Source organism: Neofelis nebulosa, chromosome 10 (assembly GCF_028018385.1).
Source record: "Neofelis nebulosa isolate mNeoNeb1 chromosome 10, mNeoNeb1.pri, whole genome shotgun sequence".
Taxonomy (NCBI): domain Eukaryota; kingdom Metazoa; phylum Chordata; class Mammalia; order Carnivora; family Felidae; genus Neofelis; species Neofelis nebulosa.
The window spans coordinates 3,729,642-3,742,839 of NC_080791.1; the positions used below are offsets into that span (position 1 = coordinate 3,729,642).

At 39.1% G+C, this 13,198-nt stretch overlaps 1 protein-coding gene across 11 annotated transcripts in view; it reads left to right on the forward strand.

The window, feature by feature from the left end:
- The window catches only part of GRIA4 (glutamate ionotropic receptor AMPA type subunit 4), a 408,691-nt gene that overhangs the window by 287,107 nt on the left and 108,386 nt on the right, over positions 1 to 13,198 (forward strand). For all 11 annotated transcript variants that reach the window (XR_009249413.1, XM_058686612.1, XM_058686611.1 and 8 more), the window contains exon 5: positions 2,280 to 2,464. Coding sequence is in view for 10 of the 11 variants with exons in the window: in XM_058686612.1 (XP_058542595.1) it covers positions 2,280 to 2,464 (185 nt within the window). In the remaining variant the exon portion in view is untranslated. The remainder of the gene's footprint in view (positions 1 to 2,279; positions 2,465 to 13,198) is intronic.

A 13,198-nucleotide genomic window follows, 5' to 3' on the forward strand; every position in this document is an offset into this window, starting at 1 on the left:
CAGATAACGAAATGTTGAATTTGAATTATAGTTTTGGCATTAGTGTGAACCTTGAAATATCTCTTATGCAACGGTGAACACATATGAATTTCATCAGAAGGCTTGCCACTGTACATTCTGTGAAAGTCCCGTAGGAAGGATAATAACAACCTGGATGCTTAGTTGGTGACATGAATCCTGATAAGCACATGATGCCAAAAATTTAAAAAAATAAATAAATTTAAAGGTGATACATAAAGAATTGATCCCACGGAGCAGGACAACTGCTTTGGTGTGTGTGACCAGTAGTTCTCATTTGTACGACATGCAAAAAATCGAGCAGAATGCCTTTAAATTATTTTGGTTTGACAACAAATAGAGGGAGAAAAAGGAAAAGGAAGATGTCTTTTGGTATTTTTGAAAAGAACGTGTTCATGGGTGTCAAAAGTGAATAAAAGTAACATTGCCTCCCTTCCTAGCAGAGAGCAAGTCTCAGTAACTGAATAAATGAGGCATGAGCAGGTACATTAAGAGAGCACTCAGACCATCCTGTGACATTTGTGCCCAACAGAAAACAAGGGAAAGAGCACTGGACTTGGGGTGGAGGCCGAGGGGAATCTAGGTGAGATTTGAAAAGATAATGATAGGCATACGTTGCAGAAGGGAAAACTAAATAGAGCAGTAGATGTACCAGAATAATTATATAGTAATTAACATGCCCTCTTTCTTCCTCTTTGGGGAATTTTTTTTTTCATTTAGATAAAAATGAGTCCTGACTGCCACAGTATTTCATTTGGCAGGATATCAGGTAATTTATATTTCAAATATGATCTCATCATCAGTTCCATCTGTTGATATTAACTGAGCATCCGTAACGTTTGAAACTCTGACTTGTAGAAAATATACCGAAAAATCAAAACCCTTGAATCTGAGAGACTCATACCAATCATAAACCTGAATAAATGTCCTCTTATGTTGCAAGTTCTTTGTATTCAAGTATTTGCTTTTAATCCACCTGGTTCTACAGGCTCACTCCAGGGACCAGGGGAGGGAGAGACCGTAGGCATCTGTCATAGAATGAACTCAAAGAAATGCCAGACCTTCTTAAAAAGGACTAGCATATTTTTTTATGCTAAGCCACAAGGGGGAAAAAATAACTGGGTACCAGGCTCTGAGTCTAACCAGTTCGTGTGTAAGGGCTGTTCATAGTTTAAAGTCTCCGCCAGTCCAAAACCGAGAGCCGAAAAAAGCAAGATTTCAAGACAGTGTTGGCCCGAAGAAACACTCCAGATGCTGTATTCCAAGTTTTGCGCATCTTCCTTAATCCAGATACCAAGACCTCTTACTTCCCTTCTGTGCTGGTTGATGCAGAGAGGTCTGGATGGACAACAAGGCACAGACCCCCCCATTCACTGGAAGGCTGTCTCCAGCTAACGAATACTCCTCAGATTTCAGCAATCTTGGATGAGTGTTCTCAATCTTCACGACCCCGTACAAGTTGTTTGTTCTCCGCACTTGGTACCCATGTCCAACAAGGCAGATTTAACCAAACTGTCCCTTTGGGCCAACACTGCATTGAGCACAGCTATCATTACACCATTTTAAACTCGATTGCCTTTGTTTCTTTGAATGTCTTTTTCTCCTCTACTAGATTATGAGTTTGGGTGCCTACTGCCCCACCTAGTAGCCGTTCAGTTCAACCTCAATCCACATCATCCCCCAGCCAAGAGACAAAGAGTTAAAGAATGCCTTCTTTCCAGAAAAAGCAAGGAGGGGACATAATCATGTCTCTCCCTTCACAATAATGGGTCTTCAATACATACTTTTGCATTGTTTTTTCTACATCATCTCTTCCATAGCTGAATCCAAAAAAAATGTTTTTACTACCATGTTTGAGTGAAGAGCCTAAACAGTTGTTCAAAATTAATTCTTTCCAGTGAGTAGAATTAACAAAATGAATTTATGAAATTGTATTGACTGCCGGTAGTACTGAATTTGGTTTTTGGTTTATCTCATCAAAAACATGTCTAAAGCAAGGTAATGTTCTCCAGTAGAGAAATTCTGAGAACTTCTTAAGGTGTTCTTCCTTCATCCAAGTAATCTTTTAAAGGGTGTTGCCTCAAGTAGAGAAAGCAAAAACAAGTGATTCACAAATAACCAGTCAGATTTTAAATTTCTAAAGCATTCATTGTGTATTTGCAACATAAAAATGTTGCTATAGATTCAGTGCCTACATAAGTTATTGAAGGGGAGTTAAAGTATGATTTTGGTAACCCGTCTGGATTTTTTTTCCCCACTAGGATACTCAATACTTCAAGCTATTATGGAAAAAGCAGGACAAAATGGTTGGCATGTCAGCGCTATATGTGTGGAAAATTTTAATGATGTCAGCTATAGGCAACTTCTAGAAGAACTTGATAGACGACAAGAGAAGAAATTTGTAATAGACTGTGAGATAGAGAGGCTTCAAAACATATTAGAACAGGTAAGTCCTGGATTTTATGTTACTATAACCCTATGCCTTCTACAAAAAGTTGACTCTTGATTTACTTGTTCCCATCAATATTTCCTCACCACCATTTCGTCTGAAGTGCAGCGTTCAGGATTTTTCATTCCATGATTCATCTCCACAACTAAATCATAATCCTTTATCACCAAAGGCCGTTTTGGTTCTCAGGTCTCAGTGCGTTAGAAGCACTATTTCTCACACATTTTTAAGACCTGCCATAGAAAGGACCTTTTGTGAGTCATCAAGAGCTCTTGGCCTCCTACTTTCATAAACATAAATTTTGAAGACTAATGCCATCTACAATCTTAGAAAGTTTCAGTATTTGTGACTGTGTGTTTTTAGTAACCTTTAGAAAACTAGCTGCGTGAGAACCAACAACATGTAAAGCAATGAAGTAAAAGTTAAATTGCATACTGTGTATAGCTTATTTTCCTCTACATGTTTAAGTGCACAGTGAAGATGGCTTTCAACTCTTCACAAATGAAGACTCCTGCAATAAATTTTTCAATAAATGCTTGTTGATTTGACTTGAAGTAGACAGGAAAAGGTAAAAGTGAGCTTTGTTATTGTGCTAAATGATAGGAAAATATCCTCAAATAGTGGTTAACTTTTGCCTTCCTCCTGACCCTACATGTCGTGATGAGCTGTAGCTTCTATTTGGCCAAAATTGCAGGGAATGAATGCCATCTAGTGGCTTCGGAAATGTTCGCTCCTGTTTCTCTACACCAAGTCAGGTTGGCTGAAGCAGTATTGTAGTGATGTTTTGTTGGTTATTTTACCACATACAGTTTGCATCATAATAGGGTTTGATTTGTAGTAGTAAACTTACCAGTGTGGAGGTGTATTTATAAGAATAACTCAGGTACCCAACTAGAAAAATCAAAACCAAAATACGTTTTAGAGCTTCCTCCTTAATAGTGAGGGGCCCTAAACTCAATGGCCAGAGTTTCCCCCATCAACTGTGTAAGAATTAGTGCAAGTTAAAAGTAAAAAAGCATGTGGTCGTTCTTTGAAACGTCTGGTGAAGCCAGTCTATACTGTAAGAGGAAATGAAAGAATATTCACTTCCTGTTAACTTTTCATAGAAGAAGAAAAAAAGAAACTTGATTGAAGAAATACGTTTATACCGTATTGGAATATATTAATTATAAACCTGTATGTCACTCAGGTTTATTCCTGAGTGGGAGTCCAAAAAGTTATCAAGGTTGCAACTATTCGAGGTGTATGGCATTTTTAAATGTGTATTTATGGAATCCAAGAAAAAGCTTTCGGTCTTACTTGCCTAAGTAAGACAGTCACTTCAGCTCAAACCCCGTCTTCACTCCCTCCCACTGCCACCCCTGCGTGGAGAGTTTGAGTTGTTTGCCATGAATGACTGAAGCTCTGTAAATACCTCCTCATGAATCCCACAGAACAGTCAGTTCTGAGAACTGCCTGGGTTACCATGTTCCTGTCAGAAGGCCAGGAAGGCTCAGAAAGACCCCCCACCCCCACCCCACCCCCGCTTAGCGCTTGTGCTTAAATGACCACGTCTGGAGAAGCCCCATTTCAGGGCTTAGCTGGTTTCTGAGAAGGAAATCATGCCCGGGGGCTTTGGATAAACTCTGTGAGCAAGCCTGAAATAAAAAATCTTGCTAAGGGAACCAGACGTGGGTTTTTTTGTTTTTTTTTTTTGTTTTGTTTTTGGTCATCTCAAAAAGATCATTTTTTAAAATACACTTTTCTTTTTTAAGAGGCAGAGAGAGCAGGGGAGTGACAGAGAGAGGGAGAGAGAGAGAGGATCCCATACAGGATCTCCAGTGTCAGCGCAGAGCCTGACGCAGGCCTGGAGCTCACGAACTGTGAGATCATGACCTGAGCCGAAATGAAGATTTGAATGCTTAACCATCTGAGCCACCCAGGTGCCCCTCAAAAATACTGTTTTTATATTCTTTAGCCTTAGTGAGATATGATTAACATATAACATTGTGTACGTTTAAGGTGTGCAGTGTGGTAATTTGATACACTAACGTATTATGACGTGGTGACCGACCACAGAAGGGCTGGTGAACGAACAATTCTGTCACTTCATGTGGTCACCATTTCCTTTTGGGGATGAGAATATTTCAGATCTACTCTCCTAACAGGTTTCAGATAACACAGTATTGGTTTTTTAAAATTTTTAAGCTTATTTATGTATTTTCAGAGAGAGATGGAGCAAGCAGGGGAGGGGCAGAGAAAGAGACAGAGAGAGAATCCCAAGCAGGTTCCGCGCTGTCGAGACAGAGCCTGATGCAGGGGTTGGACTCACAAACCACGAGTTCATGACCTGAGCCGAAACCAAGAGTTGGAAACTTAACGGACTGAGCCCCGCGACGCCCTCGTGACACAGTGTTGTTAACTGTGGTCACCAGGCTGTACATTAGATCCCCAGAACTTAGAAAACTTGAGCATGTCTTTTCCGTGTCTCTTCTTCCTCCCGAATTCTAAACTGTTTCTTTTCTCTCGTGACTGCATAGTAATAATGAGACTTTGTCCCTCTCAACTATAAACCTAATCGATTGTACAAAATCTACAGTATTATGAGAATATAATATACTTTGTCCTGCAAAATTTTCCCCCCAAAAAAGACATGTTCTGATCCTGAACATGATTTTTTTTTACTATCTATATTTTAATGCTTTGTACCTCTAAGCCAAATCATTTTTTAATGTTTCTTGGTTTTACTCCTGTCTCATCTAAACATAAGAGCTAATCCAAACTTTATCAAGAGTTTCTACATGTATTTTAGTACACCTGTATTTCAACATCCTCTTTAATAAATTGAAATAACAGGAGAAAACAATTTCAGAGAATCAACCAAAGCAGTTTTTAAAACAGTAAAATGCTAAATAATCTTGATCAGGAAAATGCTTTTGAGAAGTAGCCCTCTTTCAGAAGATGGGGAAGTTAATATAATGCAGATAAGGGGACGTGTTAGTACATTTATGGAAGGGTAGGCAACCTCCAGACTGCAGTAACATGCTATCCATAAGTACTCTGCTGATATTTTCATTCATATCAGTTTTCAAATCATAATAGAAATGGCTCACACAATTTTCTCCTAAAATGTGTGAATGGACAACTATAATTAAAGAAGCACTTCATCTTCTGTACCTGTTTTCCAAGTTATTTTTATGCCTAATTCATTCTAATGAATGTATTGCTGTTTATTTTTTTTTAATATCTCTTTTCTGTAATCTCTGCCCAAAAGACTTACAGGATGTGTCAGGATTTTCAAATTAATTAAAATTAGTTGCTTTTAGAATTTTGCAACATCTTTTTTAACTTAATTATAAATATTCTATGGCAGCAGATCTCCAACAAATAGTAGGCTTGAGAATCAACTGGATTGAGGTATCGGCTTTGTTAAAAATGCAGAATTTTATCCCTGTCTTTAGATAGTTTGCTTGAAAAACTCTGACCTTAGGCCCAAAACACTACTAAAAAAGCAAAACTGTCACTAGAAATCTGTGATAAGGACAACAAAACTAAGGTGTTTATTAAAGCTAAAGTTCTTGATTATAAGGGTGAGTAAATGAATGCTTCATAGTTATACTTTTAAATATGGGCTTTATCTTTCTTTTTTTAATTTCAGTTGGCTTATTTTTTTAATGTTTGAAGCTTTTATTTAAATTCTAGTTAGTTAACATACAGTTTCAGAAGTAGACTTCAATGATTCATCACTTACATATAACACCCAGTGCTTATCACAAGTGCCCTCCTATTAATACCCATCACCCATCTAGCCCATCCCCCACCCACTTCCCTCCATCAACCCTTAGTTTGTTCTTTATAGTCACTAGTCATTTTTGTGGTCTGCATCCCTCTCTGTTTTTCTTTCCAGTATGTTCATCTGTTTCTTAAATTCCACATATGAATGAAATCATACAACATTTGTCTCTCTCGGACTCATTTCATTTAGCATAATACATTCTAGCTCCATCCACGTTCTTGCAGATTGCAAGATTTCATTCTTTTTTGATGGCTTGAGTAATATTTCATTCTGTACATGTTCTGCGTTTTCTTTATCCATTTATCAGTCAATAGACATTTGGGCTGAATGCATAGTTCTATTTTTAACTCTTTGAGGAACCTCCACACTGTTTTCCAGAGTGGCTGCACCAGTTTGCATTCCCACCAAGAAGGTTCCCCTTTCTCCGCATCCTTGCCAACATCTCTTGTTTCCTGAATTGTTAATGTTAGCCATTCTGACAGGTGTGAGGTGGGATTTCATTGTGGTTTTGATTTGTATTTCCTTGGTGGTGAGCGATGTTGAGCATCTTTTCATGTGTCAGCCATCTGGATGTCTTCTTTGGGAAAATGTCTATTCATGTCTTCTGCCCATTTCTTAACTGGACTATTTGGTTTTGGGTGTCGAGTTTGAGAAGTTCTTTATAGATTTTGAATAAACTTTTTATCAGATATGTCATTTACAAATTTCTTCTCCTGTTTCGAAGGTTACATTTTAGTTTCGTTGTTTCCTTCGCTGTGGAGAAGCTTTTTGTCTTGATGAAGTCCCAATACTTCATGTTTGCTTTTGTTTCCCTTGCCTCTGGAGACATGTCTAGTAAGAAGCTGCTATGGTTGAGGTCAAAGAGGTTGCTGCCTGTGCCTAGGGTTTTAGTAGTTTTTCTGTTTCATCCATTTTGAATTTATTTTGTGTATGGTGTAAAAAAGTGGTGCAGTTTCATTCTTTGACACAGTGCTGTCCCATTTTTATGAGCACCATTTGCTGAAGAGACTTTTTTCCATTGGATATTCTTCCCTGCTTTGTTGAAGATGAGTTGAGTTGACCGTATAATGGTGGGTCCATTTCTGGATTTTCTCTTCTGTTCCAGTGACCTATGTGTGTCATTTTGTGCCAGTACTATACTGTACTTTGTAATATAGCTTGAAGTCCAGAATTGTGATGCCTCCAGCTTCGTTTTGTTTTTGTTTGTTTGTTTGTTTGTTTGTTTGTTTGTTTGTTTGTTTCAAGATTGCTTTGGCTATTGGCAGTCTTTGGTGGTTCCTTACAAATTTTGGGATTGTTTGTTCTAGCTTTGCAAAAAAAATGCTGGTGGCATTTTGATAGAGAATGCATTGAATGTGTGTATTGCTTTGGGTAGTAATAGACATTTTAACAATATTTGTTTTTCCCATCCATGAGCATGGAATGTTTTTCCATTTCTTTGTGTCTTCTTTGGTTTCTTTCATGAAGGTTCTATAGTTTTCAGACTACAGAGCTTTTACCTCTTTGGTTAGGTTTATTCCTAGGGATTGTAGGGGTTTTGGTGCGTTTGTAAATGGGATCGATTCCTTGATTTCTCTTTCCACTGCTTCATTACAATGTATAGAAATGCAACAGATTTCAGTATATTGATTACATCCTGCGACTTTGCTGAATTCACGTATTAGTTCTAGCAGTTTTTTGCTGGGGTCCTTCAGGTTTTGTACATAGAATATCATGTCATCTGCAAATATTGAAGTTTGACTTCTTCCTTGCCAATTTGAATGCCTTTTATTTCTTTTTGTTGTCTGATTGCTGAGGCTAGGGCTTCCAGTACTGTATTAAATAACAATGGTGAGAGTGGACATCCTTCTCCCGTTCCTGACCATAGAGGAAAACCTCTTACTTTTTCCCCATTAAGGATGATATTAGCTTAAGGATATTAAGGAAGTGGGTCTTTCATATATGGCCTTTATGAAGTTGAGGTATGCTCCTTCTTTCCCTGCTTTGTTGAGGGTTTTTATCAAGAATGGATGCTGTACTTTGTCACATGCTTTTTCTGCATCTTTTGAGAGATTCATATGGTTCTTACCCTTTTTTTTTAATTAATGTGGTGTATTATGTTGATTGATTTGCAAATATTGAACCAGTCTTGCAACCCAGGAATGAATCCCACTTGGTCATGGTGAATGATTCTTTTAATGTACTCTTGGATTCAATTTGCTAGTGCCTTGTTGAGAATTTTTACATCTATGTCCATCAGGGATACTGGCCTATAATTCTCCTTTTTAGTGGGGTCCTTGCCTAGTTTTGGAATCAAGGTAATGCTGGCCTCATAGAATGAGTTTGGAAGCTTCCCTTCCATAGATTACTGTTCAAAATAGCAAGTAGCCGTGTATGCATTCAAACATTTCAAAACATCAGTTTCAAAACAACTATTCGCGAGTGTAGTTTAAGGTATATTGATTTTTCTATGCTAAATTACACCATAGGAAAAAAGGAAGAATTTATATAAATATTACCCACTGAGTTTTAAGGTAATAGAAATGTAACAAAACTACAAAGCTAGATTTATTGTCATTGTTTGCACAAGCCTGTAATAAAGCAAGTTGCATTTTTGGCCTTCTAAATCCAGTGGGCAATTTGGTCCACTCATCTGCTGAAAATAACTCTGAAAAAAAAAAAGACAAAAACCAAAACTACTCTGTGAGTATTTGTTAAATTTGTGATCAATTATTAAAGCTGTCAATTTTTACTTTAATATACCATATTGGGCACTAGCATTATTCACCTTACATAGTTTTCTTCCTCTGACGATCAGTTATTTTATAAAATAGCTAAAAATAATATAGCTGGAATCCAATGAATTGCTTTCATATCAAAATCAGTGCTTTATAGTGGAAACCTTTTTATGTATTATTTTATTTTCACACATATCCATTAATTTTGAATCCTGAGCTTGATTACTTACAAAGAGTCCTTAGGGACTCTAAGACCTTATCAACTGAATATCGACTACCAGACTGATACATATACTTAGCCCAGTAGCAGAAAAGCAACAACAAACTTGATCTTAACTGTCTTTCTGGCATCAAAAATTATTTGAGCAAAATAGCACTTAAGGCTAATGGTTGCTCACACGTTTTACTCCACCATGAAAAATAACAAGGGTCACGCAGCTAAATTCCCATGTTCCTGTGGTCAGTGAAACCCTTCTCTCATTACACCCAACTCATCCTCTGGATACAGTCATTACATAGGGCCACAGGTGGTTTGTACTCTCTGCTACCTCTTTCTTTGCTCATTCAACCTATATCCCCAAAATTATGTTTCCAAAAAAGATGAATATTTTCACTTTTTAAGAAATGTGCAATTATTTATTTTTAAAAAGTAAACAGAGGGACACCTGGGTGGCTCAGTCAGTGGAGTGTCCAACTGTTGATTTTGGCTCAGGTCATGATCCCAGGGTCATGAGATCAAGCCCATGTCAGAATTCGCGCTGGGCATGGAGCCTGCTTGGGACTGACACTCTCTCCCTCTCTCTCTCTCTCTCTCTCTCTCTCTCTCTCTTTCTCTCTCAGGAATAAATAAATAAGTAACAGAAAAAAAAAAGTAAATGAAATAATTTAATGCCCGTGATTCTACTTCTCCTTACTCTGAATAAAGAACATTAGACTGAGGTGATGTTAGAAAATTTTGCTCACTTGGGGCGCCTGGGTGGCGCAGTCGGTTAAGCGTCCGACTTCAGCCAGGTCACGATCTCGCGGTCCGTGAGTTCGAGCCCCGCGTCAGGCTCTGGGCTGATGGCTCGGAGCCTGGAGCCTGTTTCCGATTCTGTGTCTCCCTCTCTCTCTGCCCCTCCCCCATTCATGCTCTGTCTCTCTCTGTCCCAAAAATAAATTAAAAACGTTGAAAAAAAAAATTTTAAAAAAAAAAAGAAAATTTTGCTCACTCTAAAATTCACGAATGCTATTTCTGATAAAGACTGACTGATAATTGCATTTGATCCTGAAACAATATAATTTTACACATGGGATACACCTTGAAAAGGAGTATAAAGTAAAACCTTGGTCAGTTGGCCCTTTCTGTACATTCATTCACTGTACCAATATTTATCGAGTGCCCACATTGGGTGAGACACTAGACTCTGTGTGCTGAAGATCAAGTGATGAGGTAACAGATTTATTTCTCTTTTTGTTCTAGTTAGCAACTCTTCTCTGGTTAACTAAGGTTTAAACCAAAAGCATTGGCTAAAATCCTATGAAAATGCCTTCTTTCCTTTAGAAATAGAGCACGTAGAAAATGATCAAGGATCTCATAACATCTCGGCGATCTGGGGATGAGTGCCCGTTCTTATCCAATACGTGATGATGTCAGAGGCGTCTGGTAGGGAACGAGAGCCAGCTGCCCTTAGGGCACATGATGGATGTATTTAAGGAGCCTCACCAAGTATTTCTCAGGAGAAGATGACAAGGACTGACCTTACATTATGAAATAGTTGTTTGACAAGGGAATAGAGAAATTGGCTCATGGGTATCTCAAACTGCCACTTTGTCTCATACCTCGAACATAATTGGTGCCCCTTTCTGCACTGTTTCCCCTTTCACTACAGAAAAGGGGAATTCAGGTTCTCATTAGACACAACGTGACACTCAGACAGTTGGCAAAGCCAGTGACCTTCCCATACTGTTTGCAAACTAATCAGGAAAGCCTAAAAGCCATGCCTGACCTCTCAGGGGCTTCTTGTGTCACCAGAGGAAGGCAGTAATCCTGCTTCAGGGCATGACCAATTGGAAAGAGGCAAATTTCTCACAAACAGCAATGTGGCCATTTGTACCTAAGTGATGGAAAGTGCACAGGGCCTCAGCAGTGTGTCCTAAGGCCAAGGCTGCCTCTCCGTCCAGTATCGCCCAGTGATAAGATCAGGGCCCAGACAGGATTTTTGGCGAACTGCCAAATGTGTCGGAACAGATAGCGTCTGCTCATCTATAATCTGCCTTTATAAGTTTTCAGACGTCTCTAACATAAAGAACTGCACTAAATCTAGAACTCTACCCACCTCCACTTCCAAAAACATCTCTGACTTGAATAAAGCATCCAAAAGAGCCAACGGCTTAAAGAGCCTGCCTCCGTGTGCCATAACTAGCTGAATCATTATGTAGAAAGGAAGGAGCATTTTATTTACTGACTAATACCCATGGGGTCATTTTTTTCCCACACCAAGACAAAAAAAATCGTCAAGAACAGAAGTATAAGAGACAGAGGAGACAAAAAACAAGCATGGAGCAAGGAACACTAGCTTCAGTCATGAGTAGTCACTCCAGAAGAGGCCTCATCACTGGGGATGATGGCTTTGATTATTGGAACTATCTGTGGAAGGACTAAGCAGCATGCATCCCGACAGTAGGAATGAGCAGTAGAGACAGGAGGTGACAGGAGACAGGAGACAGCAGTAGAGACAGGAGAGTCCTGCGCTTGATTCCAAATGCATGCATTCAACATCTATGTTCCCAACATCCTTTCAGGCCCTGCGGGGCTGAACAAAGATGAGCAAAACATGGCCCCTAAACCAGGAAGGCATACTCTCAAGCTGGGAACTCAGAAACAAAAATGCATAATGATCAGACGATGTAATGGCTTCAGAATCAGAAATACTGCAACGTGTATCAGGACCCCAGCAAATGTGCTGACCCAGTAGAATGAAGACAGTCAGAAGTGCTTCCCGGGGGAAAACAGACTTTTAAATTCAAAATGCATTGTAGTTCTCCAGGAACCAAGGAGGGGTAAGGATATTCCAGACGGAAACAAGCGGGAAGGCAAGGAGTTCTGGGAAAGCTCAGGAGGCGGAGACCCATTCTACGTGGTAGAAATTGGGCAGGCGGCAAACGTAGAAATTGGAGTGGAGCAGGTAACCCAAGATGGTGCTGACAAGACTCGAGGCAGTAGGAATGCGGATTCCTTGCGCTGTCCTAGTTCAGCTATCTGTCTTTGTCGTCGAAATCTTGTTTCCATCAGAGCAGAGTCTGTAATTAGCATTTGCCGATATATCCCCAGTGATAGGAAAAGGGAGGAAAATAATTGTCCAATAAATGAAAGTCTGAATGAGCTTCGTTTGAAGACACAGGCAGGAGGTATCTCTCTCCCGCGTTTGAAGGAAGAGCACTCACCAGTCCTTGAAGTTTCTGGAGGTCAGCCCTCAATTACCTGGGAAGCTTTCTTGTCCAATATGTCTCGCCCACCGAAGATGATGGGAAATCCGGGTTTTCTGGTGCTCGTACTGGCTGAAAAAGCACAAGTGTTTCATTTCCATATATTAGAGCAACAATGAGTGAGATGGAATGGGAGCAAATCAGGCACTCAAAGAAATTACTACAGCAAAGAAATCGTATCAGCAGCTTCCTGCACTGCAGGCCCTTAGCAGGGCCTGCTGCTTGGCTCCATTGTAACGCTGCTTCTGCATATCCATCAGGAACCGCAGCAAAGTGAGGAGAAACTTAAAAGACATGAGGTTATGGTTTTCTGGGTGTTTTTTCTTAAAGGTGAATTTTCACTTCTTTAATCTTACGTTTTAGCTGAATTGATTTGAATGGGTAAATCCCATTCTAATGCACTGGATATGTTGTTTTCATAGAAAACGGGGAAAAAACACCTTTATAGATCTCAGTCAGACTAGTGCAAATGGAACTTGGTGGGAGTTAGAAAGGGGTCTCTAATTGTCTCCTAGCAACCGTTACCATGGTTGTGGATATTCCTCATTTCCTTACAAAGTAAAAAAAAAAAAAAAAAAAAAATTAATATAAAAGGAAAAGTAAAGAAAGCAAAGGATGTATGTTTTTTGAGGAGGAAGGAAACTGGTTGGCAGAATGCTAGTACTTTTATCTTGGAAGAATTGTGAATTCTAGGCATTGATTGTGTTCAACTAAAATTGTTTTAGTTGCTGCTTCAAGAATACCTCTTAAAATAGTTTCTGTTATTGTTGT